Below are 23,626 nucleotides of genomic sequence, written 5' to 3'. Positions count from 1 at the left end.
CAGCTAAGTGCAAGCCGGGGAGGGTAGAACCCGGAGCGGGGTCGGAACGCCGGGCAGGCTCTGAGAGGGCGGGCGCGGGGCTCGGACCGGCCGCAGGATGTTCAGCTGGATGGGGCGGCAGGCGGGCGGGCGCGAGCGCGCGGGAGGCGCGGACGCGGTGCAGACGGTGACTGGCGGCCTGCGCTCGCTCTACCTGCGCAAGGTGCTGCCGCTGGAGGAGGCGTACCGCTTCCACGAGTTCCACTCGCCGGCGCTGGAGGACGCGGACTTCGAGAACAAGCCCATGATCCTGCTGGTGGGCCAGTACAGCACGGGCAAGACCACCTTCATCAGGTAAGCCGCCCCGCCCGCTCGTCACCCCCGCCGGGACCCCTGCTCCCACCACCTAGGTGGAGGCGGTCCTCCCCACGTGTGCGTGTGCTGTCACCAGCCCCCCACAGCCCTCGGACGTCCTGCGGCGCCCACTTCCCCTGTGCGGAATCCCCTCTCGGCTGTTTCCCCCTCCAGCATGGGCATGAGCTCAGGTTCCCGGTCCAAGCGCGGTGCCCGGGAGCCCTCAGCCTCGCCCCGGGGTGCGGCCGCCCAAGAAGGGGCTGGTTCTCCTCCACGCAGGCAGGAAGGTCCCCGGAACGCCTTCTCCATGTACTCTGAGCCCTCCTTCCTTGCTCTTGGTAAGGGACTCTTCGGACTGGATTTGTCCTGTCACCCTGGCCTGGGGACCCGGGGAAGCGAGGGAGGAGAGCGAGCCTATAATAAGCATCTCTTTGATGAGCGAGTGAGGCCTAGGGCTAGAAAGGGGGACGGAGGTGTGTGGTATCCGGATGGGCTATTGAGTCATAGTTGAAGAATTAAGCCCGGCGCATAACTATTTACCGAATGAATGAATGAATGAATAAGTGAATGAATGAATGAATGGCAACAGTAGAGGGTACTTTTCCAACGCCCCCTTCCCTTGAAGTGCTTGCATGCCGTCCCCCACCACAGTGTTGGGGGGAGCGGGTAGAGAGGCCGCTTTTATCCAGCTCTTGCACAGCCTCGCCTTTATCCGGCCATAGGAAGTGAACTGTGTAGCAGCCCCAGCCGGCGCCCAGTGGAACTAAGGGGGAGTGTCATATTACTCTTCGTTAGTTTCCATTTCTTAGGTGGGTCATTCCCTCCTCCCTTGACAACTGAAAATATTTGTCATGCTTGCTCTGTCTCCAAAAGCACACAATTACCGTGCATGCGCAAGGCTCAAATCGTATAGCTTCCTCTGAAGTGATTTTTGTTGGGAAATCATTTACATCGAAGCAAATTGCTTTTTGAAGAGACTGTTACTTCTAAAGCAGAAGTAAGACACTTTTAAGACTCACTTTTTTTTGGTTAGGAAACTTATTTTCCTGGATTAAACTCTGGGTCAGTTAAAGTGACTAATCACTTACGGTTTGGTCTAGGGTTTGGGAAATTGTAACAATCTCTCCATCATTGATGTTCAACAGGTGTTCAGAATACTGCATCTATATTTGGATATATGCCGTTTCCATTAAACGGCGGCCTCTTTTTCTCCACACCAGTGACCTAAATAGTTCCTACAAATAGAGTAGTTGTCACTACAGGAAACGTGTTCAATCCAGGCATACAGATACGCTATGAATGAATTCAGCAAAGCAAATACACTATATTGAAATATAGTTCTAGATAGTACAGTGAATGTGAAGGAAGACTGAAGGAAATAATTTTTAAATTGACTTATTTGGTGCTTATTAATAAGGTAAAAATAGTATTAAATATATCACCCCAGACACTCAAACCATAGAAATCTTAACAGTAACTGGTACCTTGAAAGATGAAAGACAATACCTTTAAGGTCTTGGTGATACTAACCAGTTTTTAAGTAGATGGGCTACTGAACTATTGTGACCAAGTGGTACAAGAGTGGGAGATGGGCCTTTTGAAACACACAGATAAAGGATAAGAAGCTGGCATTGTCATAATTATACTAATTGCAGACATTAGCAGTGGCATGCTCATAGTACCCTGGGCAGTTCCTCCTGGCTATCTCTGCCACGGGGCTTTCCTGTGCCCTGCGTGATTGGGGAGCCCTGCTGCTGCTGTACCCACCTGGATGTGATGTGGCCATCTGTCTGCTCACATAGCCTCACTCTTCTCTTTCATCATTTGTGGGGAGCTCCCTGGAATGGCTAAGCATACTTTTAAGAAAGATTTTGACATTTGACTCCTGGCGGCTTCATCCAAATGGACCACTTCTCAGTAGGCGCTGGAGCCGTGTGCAACCTCAAGGTGAGGGAGGAGTCACCTTAACAAGAGGTCACTTGCTCTTGGGACCTTCCCTGGCCTAAGTGACTTTGTCCTTAGGAAGTAGGCACAAAGTGGACCTGTGAGGTTAGAAGGAAATCAAGGTGCGCAGGAAGTAAGCCACCAGACTCCTGAGTTTGGTTTCAGAGTGGAGCTAGGAGGGAGATTTAACTCCTAGGAGAAAAGCCCCAAACAAAAGGGTAGCTACCCTCTAGAGCCTGCCCTGGAACTGGGAAGCAGTGGAGTTGGCCCAGGGTGCTGACCATTTTGGATCCTGCCTACATCCATGGCTGTCTTTTCTCTGAAGCCGGTCAGTACCTGGGTTATTTGTTTCTAGCCATTGAGCACTAGAAGCTCATACTTGGCTGTGGTGTACACCTATTTACATAGTCAAAGATTCCCATCCACCTGGCTTCCTGTATATCCCAAGACGTCACTGGTAACACAGAGCCTGCACTGATAGGAAGGAAACTTCTCTCATTCTAAAGCTAGTCAGCAAAGCCTTTGATGTGCACTGCACACCTTTAATAAAACCGTTCTTTCCTCCTTTCGTCCCATGACTGGTAAGAAGTAAGAGCCCCATTAAAACATGGTGAGCCAAGACTTCATCAGGAGTGAGGAAATTAAGCGTGTGCCTTGTTCTAATCAAAAGGTCTTCTAGATGGGATGGATGAAGAACCTGAGTGTCAAAAACTATACTTATTTTTTGGAAGTGTATGGAAGTATATGGAAGGAGAGTCTTGGTGGGCCCTCCTCCCATGGATCACAAAACTGGCCCAGAAGGTGACTTCAGATGTGAAGGAGCTATTTGTCAAAGCCTCCTTGGGATAGAAACAGAACAGCTGATAAACCTATTGTCTCACTGACAGTTTCATTTCTCTGAAGGCAGGATGCTGTGTGAGAAACCATGGGTGCTCTACCTCTAACCAGCAAGTAAGAGTTGGCCAAAGAAGAGACGGGCATGGGGACAGTGGCCATGTTGTCTTAGATGATGTAACGGCCAAGGAAGGGTGGATATTGGGCTCAGCCAGGGTCGTATCCAAAACCTGTGGAAAACAGATTTCAGAGATTCCCCCAGAAGATCGCTGTGAAGGAACACATTTCCACTGAGAGGATGTGAGGCTCACTGAAAATCAGTTCAAACCACACAGTTGCATATTTTGGTTTTTAAGAGCTCCACTTTCTCTTATCCTCTTACACCCTGTCCCCTTCTCCCAGAAAAATTTATTCTAATGAGGACAAAAGAGGAAAGTCATTCAAGAGACTGTATGGGCTTTAAAAGGTAGAGCGCAAAGCAATTAGGCAAGAAAAAGAAATGGAATGTAGATTGGAAAGAAGTAAAACCATCTCTATTCACAAAGGGCATGATCACATATATAGAAAATCCTAAAAAAAATTTAAAATAAACAAGTTAAGCAAAGTGTTAGGATACAATATCAATATACAACATCAGTTATATTTCTATGCACTAGCAATGAACAATCTGAAATTAAAAAAATAATTCCATTTATAATGACATCTAAAAGAATAAAATATTTAGAAATAAATTTAACAAAAGTATAAAATTTATGCACTGGAAACTACAAAACTTTGTTTCACGAAATTTAAGAAAACCTAAAAACAAAACAAAACAGGAAAGACATCCCATTTGCATGGATTGGAAGACTTAATATTTTTAGAAGAGCTGTCCTGCTCAAAGTGGTCTATGATTCCATGCAGTCCCTACCAAAATCCCAGCTGCCTTCTTTACAGAAATTGACAAGCTGATCCTAAAATTCACTTGGAAATGCGAGGGATCCAGATTACCCAAGACAGTCTTGAAAGAGAACAAAATTGGAGTTCTCATACTTTCTCATTCCAAAGCTTCCTACAAAGCTACAATAAACAAGACAGTGTGATAGTAGTATAAATATAGACATAGAGACCAAGAGAATAGAACTGAGAGTCCAGAAATAAACCCATATTTCCGGTAAATTTGTTTCTCCAAGGGTTCCAAGACAATTCAATGGAGGAAAGAACATTCTTTTCAACAAATGATGGTGGACAACTAGATATCCACATTGCAAAGGGAATAAGAGTGGCTACTAATGGGTACAGGGTTTCTTTTTGGGGTAATGAAATGTTCTGAAATTAGTGGTATTAGTTGCATAACTTAGTGAAGGTACTAAAAGCCAGAGAACTGTGCCCTTTAAAAGGGTAGGTTTTATGGTATGTGAATTTTATCTCAATTATAAGTATAAAACAGTTCAGTCTTCCAACAGTTCAGCATCCTGTGATTTTTTTTTTAATTTCTGTAACTGTGCAGTCAGTGCCAGTCAAGTAATTTCTGTTATCTGTATGCAATAATTTAAAATAAAAATGGTTGCCAGAAAGAAAGCGAACCAAAAATTGGGGAAATAAGCCAAAAGAACACATGGACAAAAGGAACTAAGGAATATACACGAGGGGGAAAGGGAGTACAGGGCTGCCTGGGTGATGCAGTCAGTTAAGCATCTGACTCTTGGTTTCAGCTCAGGTGATGATCTCAGGTCATGAGATCCAGCCCCGCAGTGGGCTCTACGCTGAGCACAGAGTCTGCTTAAGACGCTCTCCCTCTGTCCCTCCCCTGTGCGCGATTTCTCTCTCCCTCCCTCCCTCTCTCTCAAATAAATAAATAAATCTTTAAAGAAAGAAAAGGGAGTACAAGTAGCTATCACACAGTGCCTATATTTTCCCCCGTATATTCTCGTCAGTGTATAAACATGTTCGTTCTTCCTAACACTCACGTTAGTAAAACCAAAGTCTAATATTTTCCTATGAAATGCTTGATAAAGTAATTGTGTTTTAAAACTTTAAATATCATTTAAATATAGTGGTTAATAGGGCAAAAGGGGACTCAAGTTCCATACGCAAGTGTGGGAACAAGGTTTAGGGACAGTATGAAGTGTTAAGAAGCGGGTAAGCAGGCTGGGAAGGCGAAGATGCCTCCGACAAGAAAAGGCCTTTTCCGGTATGAGTAGAACAAGAAAAAGAATCAGGAAGTGATAGGCCCACCGCTTGGGACTCTTGCTGTAACTTTCAGAGAAAGCAGAACTACTCAGCTAGTATTGTCTTGTCTCCTTTTCTCTCAAAAGCAAATGACCCAGAGATGGGAAAGGGAGCCCAGCCAGGTGGGAGAGGGGATCCAAGCCCTCTAGAGGGTGGGGAGCTCCCCAGGGGCTGCGCAAGCATGGCCCCGTAAATACAGGGGTGGGGGGGTGCAGTCGGGAGCAGATGGCAGGGCCAGATAGGAAGAACTTGTAGTTGTGCTCAAAGAGCTGTGTCTGGTGATTTTTAAAAAGTTATGAAGAGTATGAGGAGTTTCAGAAAACTTAAAGCAGGCAGATGTCCTAGTTTTCAGAAAAAGGGGGAGATAGATTCTATTAAAGAACAAAGCTCAACTTCATTCCTTTGATAAGCTCTAGACTCTGTCATTAAAGCGAAGAGAAGTGAAGGCGCTCACTAGGAGGCAGCGTGGTTTACCCATTAAAGAAAATCCCATTAAGGAACCACTGTGGGCCCCCTTGGGTGGTTCTCACTGTCAGCCAGGCACTGGAGCCCCTGAAAATGATAGTCTTCTCTGCCAAATACCAAGCCCTTTGTAGATCTTTCTGAAATGCTGAAATATTTAATTTTTACAGAAGAATGGACTATCTATAATATACGATATAAGATCATACCTGTATACCCCAGTGTCCATTTATTCAAATAATATTGATTTCTGGGAAGGGTCTGGCTATCCCAGAACTTAAGAGTTTCGTGGGGAATATGGATAAGAATCCACAAGGTACTAGGGCTCTGGGTGACCAAGCTGTGACAGTGGCAGCACATGGTGGGATGGGGGCATAGGAGGGACCCTTCGTTTGGGGTGGAGGTTCCAAAAGGCCTCCCTGATGACACAGCCTAAAAGCTGAGCCCCGAGGAATGAGCCAGAATTAGCTGCCCAAATCAGACCAGGAAATGAGGGCAAGAAATGTCAATGATGAGGCCCAGGTTTCTTAGATAACTGGGTGGGTGGTGGAGCTATCCACCGAGATGGGGACACATGGAGAGGAAGAGTGAGGGCATAATTATGAGTTTAGATTTAAACCCATGTTTAGGTCGACACCCAGGTGTAGAGCCCACAAGGGCTTGGGTATACGGGTCTGGAGTGAGAGGAAGATGAGCTTGTGGAGACACAAGGAAAAGTCACCAGAGAGGTGGGTGGTGATTCAGAGCCGTCCTAGGGCTCGTTTGATTGCAAGTAACAGAAACACAACTGAAGGAGGCTTAAGGGGAAAGGTACGTTTTCTCATGAAACAAATCAGACCAGGGTGTGCTGGCTCCGGGCCTGGCCCAGGACCCCAAGTGCTGCCATCTGGTCTCTGTCTCTCAGCTCTGCTGCCTTCCTCGTGTTGGCTTCCCTCTCAGGCAGTTGCCCTCCATGGGGTGGGGGTGGGGGCAGGTGGCCATCTCCGATTCCATACTCACCTTCTGCCAGCTCAGCAACCCCAGTGGGGAAATAAAGAGAACCTCTTCCCAACAGTTTCTGAAAAAGTGTTACGTTTGAGTCTCATTGGCTAGACCTTGGCCATACCCATCCTAAACCAATTCCCTGACCCAAGGGAATAAAATACCCATGCCTGCAGTGGGGTGGCCAGCCCCCAAGCCATGCGGACTAAGAATAGGGCAACGTGGCTCCTCAGGGTGCTGCTGTCAAAAAAGGGAGAATACTCGCTACACAGTGAGGCATCAGGCAGCCCCCACAAAAGCCAGGGGAAGAGAGGGCATGGTCAGCAGGGCCAGATGCTTCTGGGAAAAGGGTTGAAGTGGATCCAGGGGATTAGCCATCAGGAGCCAGGGTGACCTTGGCAAGAGCCATGCCAGTAAGTGGTGGTGATGGAAGCCAGGTGGCGGTGGGCTGAGGAGTGAGTGGGAGGTGAAGCGTCAAATATAGAAAACTCTCAGCAACTGGGTACTGCAGGGGAGGAACTGTGCCCTGGTGACAGGCATTCCGGTGAAAGCCGTTATAAGCTGATGGAAGGGACCTGATGGAAGGGACCGTAGAAAGTGAGCAGCTGGTATCTCAGAAACCTAAGAAGAGGCAGGCCTCAGAGTGGGGGAGGGGGGCCTCCAGGGCAGGGGGTGTGGTGGGGGTGGCAGCAGTCACGTAGGGAGACCCTGCAGGTTGGCCTCCTGTCCACGTACTACATGACCTGCCTGACGAACAGCAGCAATGCCACCGGATGAGGAGAAATGTGAGGGGAAATGTGTTCGGGTTTTTTTTTTAATTATGAAATTCTCTTCCTTAACTCACATCTAGAAACTTAGTTCTAAAAGACATTCAGTATACTTTTCAAGGCCTTGGAAAATTATGGACTAGAAAGCCATGGTTCCTGGATCTGGCTGTGGGTCAGCAACACTGGGAGCCTGAGAACAGATTCCAGGGCCTCCATCCCAGACCTCCTGAACTGTAATCTCTGGGGGAGAGGCTCTGAAATCTGGTTTGGGTTTGGTTTTTATAACCACCTCCCAGAGTCATTTTTAGGTCGCCTCCCCCAGGAAATATTTGGGAATCATTGATAGACAAAGGTTCAACTAATGGAATCATGATGGTTGAACTTTTTAAGCCTGAGGCGGGTCGGTCTCAACCCAGAAGAGAGAGGCTCACTTTGGTGGCCCTTCCATGGCATGTGGTCCAAGCTCCATCTGTTCACATTCTTAGCGAATGACCTAGATGAAGATATAGAAGTCATGCTTACAAAACTGGGAATTATGCAAAAAATGCAATTTAATAAACAGCCTTTTTCACTTAATATGATATGATCAGCTTTTTCTTGTGTCATGAAGTGATCTTCAGAAATAGCTTTCATGGCTGCATCCCAGTCTATCCTACAGCTTGGAACATTGTTTCTAATTTTATGCTGTTATCTATAATATTGCAGTGGGCATTCTTGGCTGTAAATCTTTGCATGTCTTGGGTTTTTTTTTTTTTCTTAGATAGGGCCCGAGTATGAATTACTGCATCAAAAGGTATAAATATTTGTCAAGTTTATGTATTACATATGTGTATATATAATATTTTATATAAAAGAAAACATTATATATTTTATTCTGAATATGTATATGTACATATATTCCTTTTCAGAAAAGTCATTCCAAATTAGATTCCCACCACAGAATCTAATATGAGGATCATTATTTCACCAAACTGTCAGTAAAACTATGTATTATTATTTAAAAACAAGTGTGACAGGAAAAACTTTCTTTTATTTTTTTTAAGATTTTATTTATTTATTTTGAGAGAAAGGGAGCACAGTCAGGACCAGCAGCAGGCAGAGGGAGAAGCAGGCTCCCCACTGAGCGGGGAGCCCAATGCAAGACTCGATCCCAGGACCCTGGGATCATGACTGGAGCCGAAGGCAGGTGCTTAACTGACTGAGCCACCCAGGGGCCCTTTGTTTTTTTTATTTTTTAGCATTATCGAATAATCGTACCTTTTCCCACTACCCCATGAGGCTTTCTCATATGCTAATTTATTAGATATTGGGATCCTTTGGAGCCTTTCTGTCCTATCATATCACTCTGTTGGTAGATTCTTATGCCCACACCCTACTATCTTAAGGACTATCACTTTAAAACATTTTTCAGTTAAATAGCAATGCAGACCCTTCTGATCTCACTTCTCTTTATTTTACAAATACTGTCAATCATCATTTCCTGTTTTTCTTTCAGAGGAACTTTAAAATTACTTCATTAGATTCTTCCCAGAAAATACCCTGGGATCCGTTTGTATTGGAACTGCACTGAATCTGGTATTTGCTCTTCCCCAGCAAAAGCACAGCATGGCTCTGACTCCGACCTTTTCTAGATCTCAGAAAGGTGTTTGATTTACTTACATAGGTTCTATATACTCTGTGTTGTTCTTAGGTATTTTATATTCCTTCACTCTTATGAATCAGATTTTTCCCCTTATATTTTCTAGATGGATGTTGCGAGTATGTGAGATAGCTACTGATTTTTATGTGGTTTTGTTTTGTATCTGTTCATTTGATTCAAGTTACCCTCACACTTTTCAGTAGGTTCTCTTGGATTTTCTAGATAGACAGCTGTATCAGTTACATTCGTGATTACTTTGTTTCCCCCTCTGTTTCATATTTGGTTGTATTAGGGAGGCCGGCATCCACATCAAGCTTCTAACAGTGATGACAATGCTTTTGTTATTTCACCGTAAGATATGATGTTAGCTGCTGGTTTAATATTTTATAAATTAATCACAGTACGAAATTTTCTATTACTAGTTTTAAAAGAATTTCATTTGAAAACACTGGAACAGAGGTTGAGCTTCAGTAAATGCCTTTTTTACTTTTTCCTTTAACTTGTGTTCTGTGGAAGGTAATTCTGGGAGATTGTTCAATAGGTGTTCAAAAAAGGTCCCACCGTTGAGGGATGTTGGGAAATGCTGTGTTCTTGTAGCCTCCTCACGAAGCTTTCCAGTGCTCCCAGATTGACCTCAAGCCTATTGTCTGGCTCATAAATTCCAAGTCCTCACGTAGAAGACACTTAACAGATCTTCACTGCATGAGCAAATGAAAGACCGGAGAAATTAACAGGGCTATAAACAATTGGGAAGCATGTTGTCTCAGATTCCAGTGAACTTCCTCTCCCTTTCCTCTCCTTCCTTTCCCTTCTTTCTCTTTCTTCCAGCCTCCTTCCAGAACTGCATGGAAGGCAGAGTGGAGCAGCTCGGGCACCGGTTAGACAGCAGTGTGCCTTAAGCACATCTCGGCCCTGCATGGTTGAAATGCCATTCATAGCTGGAAAAATCGAGCTGTGAAAAGGCTTTATCCAGCAGATTCCAGTTTCTTGATCCCACGGCTAATGTAGATTCCGTAGGAGGCACAGCCGTTTCAAAGATGATGTCACCTGAGCAAGCAGCCCTGGCCTTAGTCTGTCCATGATGCAACTAAGGGAAGAACAAAAATGAAAATAAAAGTCAGGTTTCACACGTAAAAAAGACCTAGAGTCTTAAAATGGAAGCGAAGCTTGGCCTGGCTTAGTTTTTCAGCAACTGAAAGAGGATTAAAATTTTAAAGAAAGCGAGATATCTGCGATATTTATCTCAGCATTATTTGTAAGAGCCAAAAATGGGAAGCTATTTCAACGCCCAAGAGTAAGGAAGTGGCAAACTCAGTCGTTAGACATTCGTCTTTGAGTCGTCTGTAGCCGCTAAAAATTGTTTTCAAAGAATTTCTGATGGCCTGAGGATAAACTAATGGTGAAAAATCTCGATGTAAAATTATTTCAACAAATTTGATCCCAATTTTAGAAAGAAAAACTTATATTCGCAGAACAGTGACTGGATGGAAATAGATCAAAGTGTCAAAGGTAGTCAGTGCCCTGTGCTGATGTGGTCTCGTGCAAGCCGCTTACCCTGTCCTACGCGGGGCTGAAATGCCTGCTCCAGCAAGAGTGAGGGCGAAGTGATAAAACGTGTATGAAGTGCCTTATAAGCGGTGCAGTGTCGTTTCATAATAATCCATTGTTCGGCAGTGTCCAGGACTGGTGGTGACGGTGGTGCTCTTACTTCTAGGAAATAATTACATATTCCTGATCATTTTATAAAACTTTTGTGATAACAAATGTTTGATTCTTCTCCCACTTGCATTTCTTGGGATTTTTTTTTTTTTTAAGATTTTATTTATTTATTCGACAGAGATAGAGACAGCCAGCGAGAGAGGGAACACAAGCAGGGGGAGTGGGAGAGGAAGAAGCAGGCTCATAGCGGAGGAGCCTGATGTGGGGCTCGATCCCATAACGCCGGGATCATGCCCTGAGCCGAAGGCAGACGCTTAACCGCTGTGCCACCCAGGTGCCCCGCGTTTCTTGGGATTAAACACGAGGATAAACAAAAGACACTGCTTAAAAATATTTCTAGATTCAACACAAATCAGAGTTGAGGGACTAACCCTTTCTTTTCATTCGCTCTCCTAGTGAAAGAGTGGATCAAGTATTATCGGTAAAAAATACATTATGTAAAGCTTTCCAACACTTACTATAAATTGAAATGTATTTAAACTCATAGGCCTGGATTTTTTTTTTAAGATTATTTATTTATTTACTTGACAGAGAGACAGCCAGCGAGAGAGGGAACTCAAGCAGGGGGAGTGGGAGAGGAAGAAGCAGGCTCCCAGCTGAGCAGGGAGCCCGATGCGGGGCTCGATCCCAGGACCCTGGGATCACGCCCTGGGCCGAAGGCAGCCACTTAACGACTGAGCCACCCAGGCGCCCCCATAGCCCTGGATTTTAAAATAAGGAAATACAACAGCTTCTCCACTGCACTCAAAAGTTGTACTTTATGTATTTGTTTCACATCTGTGTGGCTTAAAACCTTAGTAACTCATACTCAAGAGAACAAAATGACCGTTTGGGGATGGTGTCATGCTCTTTTTAAAAACGTCCTAGTCCCTATCAATGAACTGAACTCTCAAACTATGCACAGATGCCCGTGTCAGCACAAACATTTCTAAAAATCTCATCATTACACAGGCCATGTGTCTCTAGATTTTGGCTTGAGAATTTAAAAATAGTGCTCCTAAAACACCCCAAATATATGTGCCATATTACTTTAGAGAGTGCTGATTTAATTACTGGGTACCTACTAGAAAGTCTTAGATTTGTGCACTTGCTACGATTCACAGAATGCGTTCCTGTAATGCTTGTGTTGCAGGCTGCCTGGGCCTCTCAAGCTCTGATTTAGGGCAGGGAGTGTTCTCACAGGACGGGTAAGAAATCTAGGTTCTAATAAACCACTTATTCTATGTGAGCCTTAGTTTTTTCATTTGTAAAATGGGGATAAAAATAGTACCTACCCCGTAAGGTACTTAGGATGAAATCGATTTATTCATATAAAGACTTCAGCACATAACAAATCCTGAAAAGTTAGGTATACAGTAGTCCTCCCTTATGCGCTCTTCTATTTTCCGTGGTTTCACTTACCCACCGTCAACCACAGTCTAGAAGCAGCTGCTTCTGCTTTTGACATATGGTCAGAAGGTCAGTAGGAGCTAATGCTACCTCACGGTGCCTCCGTCGTTCACCTCACCTCATCTCATCACATAGGCATTTTATCATCTCACATCATCACAAGACGAGTGAGTACAGTAGAGTAAGATATTTTGAGAGAAAGACCACATTACATAATTTTTATTACAGTATATTGTTATAATTGTTCTATTTTATGAGTCATTTTTGTTAAGCTCTTACTGTGCCTAATCTATAAATTAAACTTTATCATAGGTGTGTGTGTATAGGAAAAAACATTGTGCCTATAGGGTTCAGGCATCCACTGAGGGGCTTGGAATGTATCCTCGATGAGTAAGGGAGGACTACTGTATTACTAAAATAATTAATGCCTTTCCATTATTCCAAGCACAAGTCAGAACCTAGACGGAGTGCATGGATGAATACCCAGAGGAGACGACATTTGCAGCTGGGATTTTGGAAGTCTATCATTGAAAAACGTACCTTGTTTGGTTTTTGTCATTCTTAAGCCCATCTTTGAGAAGATGGTGCTTGAGTGTCTTGAGGGATTTTCATCATCCTGAAGATTTTGTTTTCCTCTTGATACAAGTGACATTTTTTGCTATGATGTTAAAAAAATATATTTTTTCTAGCCTAATCAATGGAAGAAAAAAGACACTGTCCACATATATCCTTGCATTAAATCAGCTCCTTGAACCGAGGCTGGGTCACTGTGCCCAGGAGCCATTTGGACGAGACCCGCTGTAGCCTGCAGTGGACGGGGACAAGGAGATGTTTGGTCTCCCATCCTCCCTATCAATCCCCTGCCCAGCTGCTCGGAATCCCAGATGTCTTTTTTTTTTTTTTTTTTTTTACGTTGATGGCTTGGAGCAATCACCCCTGGAAGTAGCAGCTCTTTCTGAGAACGCAAGAAAAGGAGAGCCCGGGAAAGTCAGGGGCCAAAGCCCGTCTAATGCATAGGATGCCTGTGCACAAGCTTGTCGGCCGTGAGCTGCGGCGATGCTCTTCTCTAGTCTTCCTGTGGCCTCTTGTTCCCTTGAATTCTTGTCATTGCAGATAACACCACAAAGTCCCTGGAACTCGTAGCTCTGGGAAAGCCTCTGATACGTCAACGTTTAACACAGTCGATCAGCCTCGTGCCTGTAGGTGACCCATTTTTGCGCATCGTACCTCAGGACCCACTCAGACTCTCCAAGGTTGCTGGTTTTGAAGCTCATCACTTTCTTCACACTTTGTTCACATCGGATACCCCGTGTCCCGGTTGTTCTTAGTTCCCTCAGTGCATCTGACACGTGCCTACCCGCCTGGCAGTGTGACGTCAGCGTCCCTGAGTTTCCCCATCCCCTGATGTAAAACTCTTCTGGGCAGTCAGTGTAGACTATCGTATATTAACTCATGTGTCCGACAGGTCCTACTTAGGGTGCCAGCAGCTGGGGGCTGTGTGGGACCCCAACACTACGGGGCTGAGCCTGGTGTAAAAGCAAAAGCCTTGGGCCAAGAAAGAGGAGCCCCGGCTTCAGTTCTTGCACGGCCACTAGCGAGTCTGACCAGCTAGTCTTTGCCGGCTCTAATCCTCAGTCTCTTCACCTATCAAGACATGTGGTTGAGCCAAGTGAGTCCTAAGAGAGTTTGGGACTCGAGGGTTCTGAGTGTGTGGATCGCGTCCCGCAGGAAATGACAACCTATCAGAAAAGAGGAGATCGGCCCACAAACAGCACCAATACCGGGTGTTCTGGAGGAGCTCCACAAGGGAAGGGGAGGTGGGGAGTGGCCAGAAAAAAAGGTCCTGGAGTGATCAGGGAGGGAGGACTGCCCGAAGGAGGTGAGAGCAAGTAAGATAGATGGTAAGAGATCATGAGCCATGATTCTCTGCCAGACCAAGGGAATGAAGTAAGGGAAGTCAGGGGCAGGAATTTCAGCCTGGAAGAGACTAATCAAGGAGGGAAGAAGGCCTACAATAGGTGAGGAGCAAGAACCCAGAGCACAAGGCAGAAGGGGGTGGCTCGCGGGGAAGTCACTGGGAAGGACTGGGTTGTTGGTCAAGGCTGTCTGATGAAAGTGGTGCTTTAGAAAAATAATCTCATCTTGCAAGGCAGATGGGGGAGAGGGAGGCTGGGAGGCAGCTGAGCAGGACAGAGGGACCAGAGCCCACATGAGGTGTGATGAGGCAGAAAAGTGAGTGAGGGAGGCCAGAGCCAGATGGCCACCTGGATGAGGGCACGGAGAAAGCCGGTCAGCCCCCGGACACTGGTTCCACACCTACTGTGTTCCAGATGCCATGTTAGGTGCTAGGGTACATTGGTGAGCCAGACAGACGAGGGCCTCCCTCTCAGGGTGTTCCTAATATCCTGGGACAATGACATGCCAACAGGAACATGGCAGAATGTCAGCTCTTGATAAGTGCTCTGATTAGGTTACGAGGTGGGGACAGGGAACCAGACTGGAGAGGCTCCTGTGTCAGGGAGTTCCCCAAGGAAGGAAGCACCATGTGAAATGTAGAGATCTGGGGGAGGGGCTTCCAAGCAATCCCGAGGTGGGAATGGCCTTGGCATATTGAAAAGGTGGTACAAAGGCCAGTGTGATCGGACACTCAGACACTCGTTATTTCAACAAGTATTTATTGAGCACCCCACCCATGTGCCAGAGATCGTTCCAAGCATGTGGGAAGCATTAGTGAACAGAAGAGACTGAAAGCCCTGCTTTCCTGCTGCATATACTCTACCAGGTGGAGGCAGAGAATAAGTCATAAATATAATAAGTGGATTTTATATTGTAGAGCCATGGGAAAGAGAAAACAATTTTTTCTTCCAATTTTTTTGCTGTTATAGATAATGCCGCAATGGACACCTCCACACAAAAATCTTTTTCGTGTATCTAGGATTTTTGCTAAGGGTAGATTTCAAGAAGAACTACCCCTATCTTAAAGGCTTTTAACAGAAAGTATCAAATAGCTTTTCAGTGAGGTCATACCAACTGATTATTCCACTAATATATATAAGGGTGTTTATTTTACTAACCTTCACCAGAGTTGGGTATTATGAGCTCTTTAAAGTGTTGATACATTATGTCTTTAATTAGTATTGCTTTGATAATGATATGGAACACTGAATTATGGCTTTTTATTATCTGTGAGAGAGAGTATCACTAAGCAAATTAACAAGGTAAACAAGCTATACAAGAGCCCTTCCTAGTTCTCTTCTGTGTCTGGGACCCAAAGATGGAGTGATTTACCAAAGTTCAGAGGCATCTTTTACTTCAAACTGACTCACATTAGCAGCATACTTTAACAAGTATTTGTCAAATATAAACCGAGATATATTTAAGTATATAAATTATTTTAAAAATAATTTGTTAAAGTTCTGCCTGGCAGGGTTGCTACTTAGTAAGTTCTAGCTTCTATTACATTATGAATTTGAAGAGAAACACCTGCTCTTCTTTCAAGAATTTCATACTTTAGGTTTTTCCTTGAAACCCCTATTATTCCAAGATTAGTGGGGTTTGTTGTGCTTTAATATAAACCTATATATTTATGTAAACATCAAAAGCAATTCAGGCTCTCCTTGACAATGATGGCCTGACTTATACACCTTTACATGTGAGTTACTTCCGTGCTGGGGATTCACTGCTGAACCATGGTGTCCACATGCCCCTCCACCCCTGCCTGGGCCCCATCCCCACCTCCCGAGGCCTGGAGCTGGGCTCTCCTCCTGCCCAGGCCTGGGAAGGTGCTGAGATGGCGCAAGATTGCAGAGAGCCACCCAAGGTGGGACCTAACGCTGGGTTTTCCACCGAAAGGTAGTGCTGCAGTTCTGGTTTGTCTCTTTTATTGGTGTGTGTGTGTGTGTGTGTGTGTGTGTGTGTGTGTGTGTGAGAACATTGTAGGCTATCTTGCAAGCCAGCCATTGCTGTTAACACAGATTTCATGGGAGAGTGCCTGTCAAGTTTCAAATCAACACTTGGACCTGACCCTTTTGTGAGAACTGTGTGTGCTGCAGGGAGCCTGGTGACATTGACTGCTATTCTTCCAAGCCCTGGCCCCCCTCCTCAGTGGTCTCCCTTCCTCTGTCCCACAGATCTCCTGGCATAGCGTCATCCAGGCCATAGGGCGTGGAAATCAAAGTGGACTTGGGAGGGGTGTGATCTGGACTTGAAATCTAGCTATGCTGATGAAAGACTTCAGACTTGAGATCCCAGAGTGTCTGTGAAACCAAAATTCCACATTCATATGTGTATATGAAACCCACACACTCTGCTTACACTCTGCAAGTACTGGAGTTTCACGGGGCATGAGATGCCATTGCTGGCTTCTACCAGTATTTCTAAGATTTGTGTGAAATTTCATAAGAATCTGTAAACGTGAACATTTCTACTCCTAAGGGTATTTACTAGTATACTCAGTGCCTGAAAAAGTTTCGAAATTATTAAAAAATTAAATTTGAACATGTTTTGAAAAGTAGCTCCTTTTCTCCCCAGCTTTTCTCTAGGGAGAATGGTGAGAGCTGGCCCGTTGTTGTTAGGGCAGCCCCAGGACCATGCAGGAAGACAGTGGGGAGAACTCTCCTCCCTCACTTTTGAGGAGAAACAGGATTGCAATGTCTGTGGCCGGGACAGTCTGCATGAGGGCGCTGAACTCCCCTGGTGCTCCTCATCTCCAAGCAAACCACTGGCTCAAACCCAGGTTTAAAACATTATCTGGAGGACGCCTGGGTGGCTCAGTCAGTTAAGCCTCTGCCTTCGGCTCATGTCATGATCCCAGGGTCCTGGGATCAAGTCCTGCATCAGGCTCCCTGCTCAATGGCGAGTCTGCTTCTCCCTCTGCCCCTCCCTCCTGCTCATGCTCTCTCTCTCTCATAAATAAATAAAATAAAAATTTAAAAAACCAAAAATAAACGAACAAAAAACATTGTCTGGAGACAGCCAAGACCTGGAGTCCAACTGCCTGCGTTCCGTTTCCACTGAAACACATTTCTTATTGTGTGACCTTAGGCAAGCTGCTTGGCTTTTCTGATGCCCCAGTTTTCCCACCTGTAAAATGGGAATAATGTTAGTGCCCACTTCAGAGTGTTACGGGGATTACACGAACAGCTGTGCATGTGGAGGGCTTTGTACTCCAGGTAAATAACAAGCACTTGGTAAAAGCTGGGTGCTATTATCCAATCGTTTTTTTCACATTTCCTCAAAATTTAGGCGACATATTTAAATGTTGTCTTTTCTGGTGCTTCACAACTTCACAGAAATGTAGAACCTTCGGATGACATAAAAACTAGCAATGAGATCAGCTAAATGTTCGGAATATAGCCTGCTAAGGTGGCTAAAGAATTTCAGTTTTATTGGCATAGAAAACATGGGTGCCTGTGATGACCTAATTTCTTATTCTTAGAAAGATGGCAAAATTGTGTTGGACAGTTGAGAGTGCAGTCCCTTCTGTCCCGGTACATAGAATCAGGAGTTCAGGCCTAAATTTGATCAGTTGGAACATTTTAGAAATAAACAGTTTAGGACTAAATGGGTTGTTGGCTGCAGGAATGGGGAGCTGGAGAAAACTGTGCACATTCATACCCTTGAGCTTCTTTCCCAGGGTCAAGGGTCACCACCCTGGGATGCTTGGGACATGGTTCCCCCTTATCACCTCCAACAGGGATTCCTTTCCACGCTCCCCACTCCGGAAGGTGTTGCCTTTCCACCTGTTGCTTGGTAATGAGGGAAATGTATTCCAAAGTACTCCTTTCTTGTTCCCCTGGGCTGCAAAGGAAGGAGGGAGTAGTCTTTGCCCAGCCCCCCCCCCATTCCACATATGCATAAATAGAGGGAAGTGTGGTTCTTCTTTGTGGAAAGGAAATCTTGGTGGGGAGGGAGGGGCTCCGAGGGAAGTGAAGTGCTGGCGGTGGAAGGCCTGGTGGGGAGGAGCGATGTTACGGCTCAGCCGTTTTCCACAGAAAGCAGACATTCCCCATCACTTTTCCCCACCACCTCTGGCCGCCTTGCCCCACCCCAGCGGTATCACTGAGCCAGTCCTTGGCCTGTATCCCATCAGTTGATCTCCTCGGCCCCTGAATAGGAACCCTCACCGACATTTGCTAGGCCCACTGTGCAATTGTGCAGGTTGAATTCCATGAGGGCACTGGGCAGGGGAGCATGTGCGGGGCAAAATCCAGCGAGCTTGCTAAGCTATGAACCCTGGTGCAGGGCTGTGGCTGCCTGGAGGAAGGGGCATCATTTTCCAGTTTGCACATAGGGCTGGTAATGGCCCCAGTGGTATCTAATCTGAACTGCATCCCCCCCCCCGCCCCTTCTTCAACCCCCATCCCCCATACAGGGGAACTCTTTAGAGATTGGCTTTCATGGCCATGACCTCAAGGAACCCAAGGGAGCTGTAAAGGATGTGCTGGCCTCACTGATCACTAGTGACAAGGAGGGGAGATGGTTCATTATTTCGTTCACTACACTGAGTGCCCTCTGTGGGCAGGCAGAGTGCTGGTGCGGGGCTGTGCATCTGGCCGTAGGCATGGGCCTGCCTGCAAGGGCCCACAATCAGAAAAATGCGGTGCCCCTGGTGAGCACCATCATGGCTGCAGGCACACGGTGCCCAGAGCCCACAGAGGAGGTGTGCCCAACACTGGAGGGACGGGGACACTTCCCAAAAGGAGGTGGGCCTGAGCAGGTTCTAGCAGGATGCCCAGGAGCTGGCTGGGTCCACTTCCCTGGGGTGGTGTCTGTGGTGCCAATGGAAGCAGGAACGGGAATTGTGCTGAGCAAAGGTACATTTCAGAAGACCCAGGAAGTCTGCAAGATGCCTGACCTGTGACTAGGCCTCAGGGGGGAGGGGAGCTAGGGCTGAGGTCTCTAGATTTTAAGCTTTGAAAATTTGTCATTAGCAAAAGAGTAAAATGCCAGTCATTCTCCTTTTCTTGGTGGTTGTATTTCTAGGCCCACGAAGCTTTCTGGTCTCTTGCTTTGTGATAACTTGCTAAGTTTCTTTTCTGTTTCCCTCTCCCAGATACTTACTGGAGCAAGACTTCCCAGGCATGAGGATTGGTCCAGAGCCCACCACTGATTCCTTCATCGCTGTGATGTACGGGGAGACTGAGGGCAGCACCCCAGGGAACGCTCTAGTCGTGGACCCCAAAAAGCCATTTCGAAAGCTTAGTCGCTTTGGAAATGCTTTCCTGAATCGGTAAGGACCAGCAGCCTGCCATCTTAGGTCAGGTTGTTTAAACCTTTTCTTTGAATTCTTGCCAATTACGTATAAAGTTTCAAAAAACGGAATGGAGCATGTGTATTCTAGAAGAGAGAAGCTATAAAGAATATGCTTATTGTACTCAAATATTTGAAAAGATTATCATAGAAAATGATCATTTACTACCTATTCTGGGTGGCTTCAGAGGACAGAGCTAAGGCCTGGGATTGGACGTGATAAGGCCACGCAGTACAGGGAATACATTTCTAATAATTTCAGCTGCACAGAAATGGATCAAGTTGCCTTGTCAGGAAGCGAGCTCCCTGTCATTGACACTGTTAAGTGGTGGCTGGATGGCCACCGCTGAGGCATGGTGTGCTGGGGACTCCTGTACTGAGAACTTAGCCCAGAGGACCCCCAGATTCAGCCTGTTGATTATTCCAGGACAGGTCACCTCACCTGCCCAGCTGCCCCTTATGCTTCTCACTCCCAAGCTCTGAGTTGCTTCCTTATTCATTAAGGCCGGGCAGGGAAATAGAGGCAAAACAATACAAAAGTTACATTTGTGACTTGGTCCTTCTATGACAGGTGAAGTCGTGGGATGGCTGAGGTTCTGTCTTAGCTGGAGCTGTGTTTCGTTTGTACTGCCCTGTACCCCCTCTCCAGCGCTCCCAGTGACCCGGGGGTGTGGACGCAGGGCACCTGTCCTCTCGGACTGACCTGCCGTCCCCTCCCTCTCCTTCCTCCTCTTTGCCACTCCTAGCTTTTTTTTGTTTTGTTTTTAACTCTCTTTCTTCTCTCCTGCCCTACCCCTCTCCCCTCCATTCCTCTCTTTTATGAGTCTCCTGCCTGAGACCAGTTACTCTGGGGGGCGTGGGCTGTGGGGGTGCAAAGCCAGGGAGGGGTCATCCAAACAAAAGAAACTGCACTTTTTTTAGATGGTTTAAAAAATAGGAACGGATCCTCCCAGCCAGCTGCCGTCCTCCCAGAGGCTGAGGTGCCTCATTGCCCAACTCGGGGGGGGGGGGCCTCACAAGGACAAGGGGAAGAATGCTGTGTCCAGGCGCTGTGCAGTGGCTCTGCCGAGGGCAGCCCAAGCAACCTCCAGAGATGCCTCTGGGAGAAACCGGACTTGAGGGGCTTTTTGATGCTCTTATCATAAATCAAAGGAGGCATCCAAATGGCATCTGGGGAATATGGCAGGAGGATAAACGGAAATCCAGAGATGATACAGATGGAGTCACAGAGAAGTTCCATCTTGCTGCTGACAGTGATTTGCAGAATACTGTCCAGATGACTTTTTTCCACCTGCAGGATGCTCTCTGGGAGGAGTTTCCTCCTCATCTCCAGAGCGGCCTTGGTTGGCACCAGAGCCTCTCCTGTGGGAGAAGTAGGGGTTGAGCCCAGGTGGGAGAGCACCAGAGGGTCTCCTGAGACAATTGAGGGGAAGTGGGACAAAAAGCTCCCCCATCAGGGCCTCCCGGGGAGCCCTGGTCATGGAGCAGGCAAGAACCAGGCTTCCTGTCCCAAGATGAGCTCTGGAAGGTTCCAGAGGCCTAGAAAGTGCAGGGCATTAAGCTCCTTCTCCATGAGAGACTGCCCGGAATCCCATGGTTTCATTACCACTGCCTTTAGTCTTACTCTCTTTTTTGCCTGACAAAGGCTTAAAAAAGAAACAAGCTGCCACTTTTTTCACACTCCTAGTTTGTGGAGTCCATATTCACAAGGGGAAACCCTGGAAAAATGGCCATCGACTTGTTTTCTTTTGGCAGATGGTTTACTTCCCTAACAAATCTATCTTTTTTCAAATGCCAAAGATACAGCAGATGAGTATGGAAAAGAGGCATTTAAGAAAATTTTGAATGGCAGGGCTCATGATCTGGGATCTAAAACTTGCTGAAAATAATCCATGCATTATATAATCAAGCGTTAATTGAGAATACACAGAAAATATTAGCAAATAATAATATGGCACTTACTGTATGTCAGAGTTCTAAACTTTACTTGTAGGTCGGCTCTAAATCTTCAGCAAACCCCTGTGACCTAGGTGCTGCTCTTACCCCCAACGTAGACAGCGGGAGTTGATGCATAGAAGGTAATTTAACTTCCACACGGTCACTCAGCCGCTAAGTGGCAGTGCTTGAATTGGAACTCAGGCCATCTGGCCCAGAATCCCTACTAGTGACCACTGGACTGCCAAAGGGTGTGACATTTGGACTGAGAATCACTGCCCCCTATCGAACTTTGAAGGCTGTCTTTAATGTAGCCCACGAGCAATGATGATAAAGGTGATGATTTTGTCCCCAATTATAGATAAATAATTTCATATACACTACTTTTTCTGGGTTACTAAGACCCAGAAAAATGGCTATTATGGCCATTTGACAGATGAGAAAACTGAGAGCAAAGAAGTAAAATGACTTACCCAAGAAAAGGCAGAGACAATATTAGAATTCAGTTTCCTCTTCCCTTCTGTCCACCACCCTGCACCTCACGGAGCACAGGCAAAGACGAGTTTCAGTTCCAGCCACGCTGGTGGCCACGCATATGTGAGGCTCACGTGTAAGGGACGCGCCTCATTGCACCTAAGAGTAAACAGCATGACTAAGTCATATCCACACAACAGTGCTGTTGTTTCAGCCAGTGCTTGCGTAAGAAAAAAGTCAGTTAGTGTAGGGCGCTCAAACATGTGTATGTAATTATAGTGTCCCTGTGGGAGCACCGGCGGGGCTAGCTCTAGCAGCAGGCAGAGTCCTCTTTGCATCGCAGACTTCTGGGAACAAGGTCAAAATACAGTACTTAGTAGGAATGGGAATTGGTTGGTTGTCTGCAAGGGAGAACTTTCTCCCTCCATCCACCGAGCAACCCACGGCTGGCGGTTCACCCCTGGGATAGGTCTCATTACCCTGGCGCTCTCATTACAGGGCATTGGCTTGAGGCTCTGCCCCCAGGGGCATCTTTAAAAGAGGTTAGTACCAGGTGACACCTGGAGGGTGTCAGCCTCGAAGCCTTAGGCAAACCCGCGCAGCCTGAGTTTCTATGCAGAAGGCTGGTTTCTAAGAAAGTAACGGAGGGTCTAGGGAGCAGTTCTGAGAAGAGAAGACAAATTCCCAAAAAGCCAGCTTCAAATTCTGGAAATTTCACACTTGAACAATCAAAGGTGTTGAGTCCACAACCAAAAGAGTTCTGTGGAAACAACGTTAATGCGACATTCCAAAGCTCCACTATGCTCCCTTGCCTGGAAGAGGAATTCCCCAGTCGGGCCTGTCTTGGAGCGGCTCTGGGGGAATGTGGTCACTGAGGCTCCACAGTCTGGTACCCGGAGGCAGCTCCAGCTCATGGGGGAGGGGGGGGATGGGTGACCCGCAGCCCCCAGGGCACGAGGCCTTGGAGGCACCGCGGATCTTGGTTGGTTCCAGAAGCGTCAGGACCGGCTCTGACATTTCCCTCCAGCAATCTGCTTTTGAACTGGATGTTATGTTTCCCCTCATTCTACTTTTCTAAACATGGTAGTCTTTTTTTTTTTTTAATCCAGATAGCTGCAAGCATTGTGTTTAGTTCAGGATCTAGTTTAATTTTAAATGGTAGTCTTCCACAGAAGAAATTCTTAATCTCATTTCCTCGTTACCTCTGTTTCCTTTTGAAAAATGACTTTAACCAGTGGCCCTAGGGATTGAAATTTTGAAACTTTCTGTCGAGCTGAAGGAATCTGAATGGTACTTCCAATGCACCTGTCCTTTTAGCCAGGACTGATGACAGCGATGGTAAAATACAAACCCACTGTCTCACGTTGGTGTGAAGATTTAGCAGTAATAGAATACATTTGTGTATTTTTGGGCTTATACTCTATCTCTCACCTCTCTGTAATTAAATAAAGCTTTAGTAATAGGCTTTTTTTATATACATATTACAGTCACTTAGTCCCATTGGAGTTGTTTGTTTTTTTTTTTTTTAACTGCCCACAAGCATCCAGCATCAGTCCAGACACGTGTGGGCTCCATCAGCTAATTTAGATGGAGGGGAAAGAGGCTTTTGCTAAGAATCACCAGCAAATCTGTTACTTTCTTTTTAATCTGAGTGATGAACTGGTTCTATTGGTTTATTTGTTCGTTT

The 23,626-nt window shown here is 46.1% G+C and overlaps 1 protein-coding gene across 1 annotated transcript in view; it reads left to right on the top strand.

Moving 5' to 3' along the window:
• The window catches only part of EHD4 (EH domain containing 4), a 79,423-nt gene continuing 55,797 nt past the window's right edge, over positions 1-23,626 (top strand). Inside the window, exons 1-2 of the mRNA XM_045771346.2 lie at positions 1-333; positions 19,334-19,510. Coding sequence (XP_045627302.1) covers positions 98-333; positions 19,334-19,510 — 413 coding nt within the window. The 5' untranslated portion in view covers positions 1-97. The remainder of the gene's footprint in view (positions 334-19,333; positions 19,511-23,626) is intronic.

This window comes from Ursus americanus, chromosome 36, assembly GCF_024610735.1.
Source record: "Ursus americanus isolate L20-20 chromosome 36, mUrsAme1.1.p, whole genome shotgun sequence".
Classification (NCBI taxonomy): Eukaryota; Metazoa; Chordata; class Mammalia; order Carnivora; family Ursidae; genus Ursus; species Ursus americanus.
Note: the sequence above shows the minus strand (reverse complement) of the source record. Positions and strands in the feature narration are given on the sequence as shown.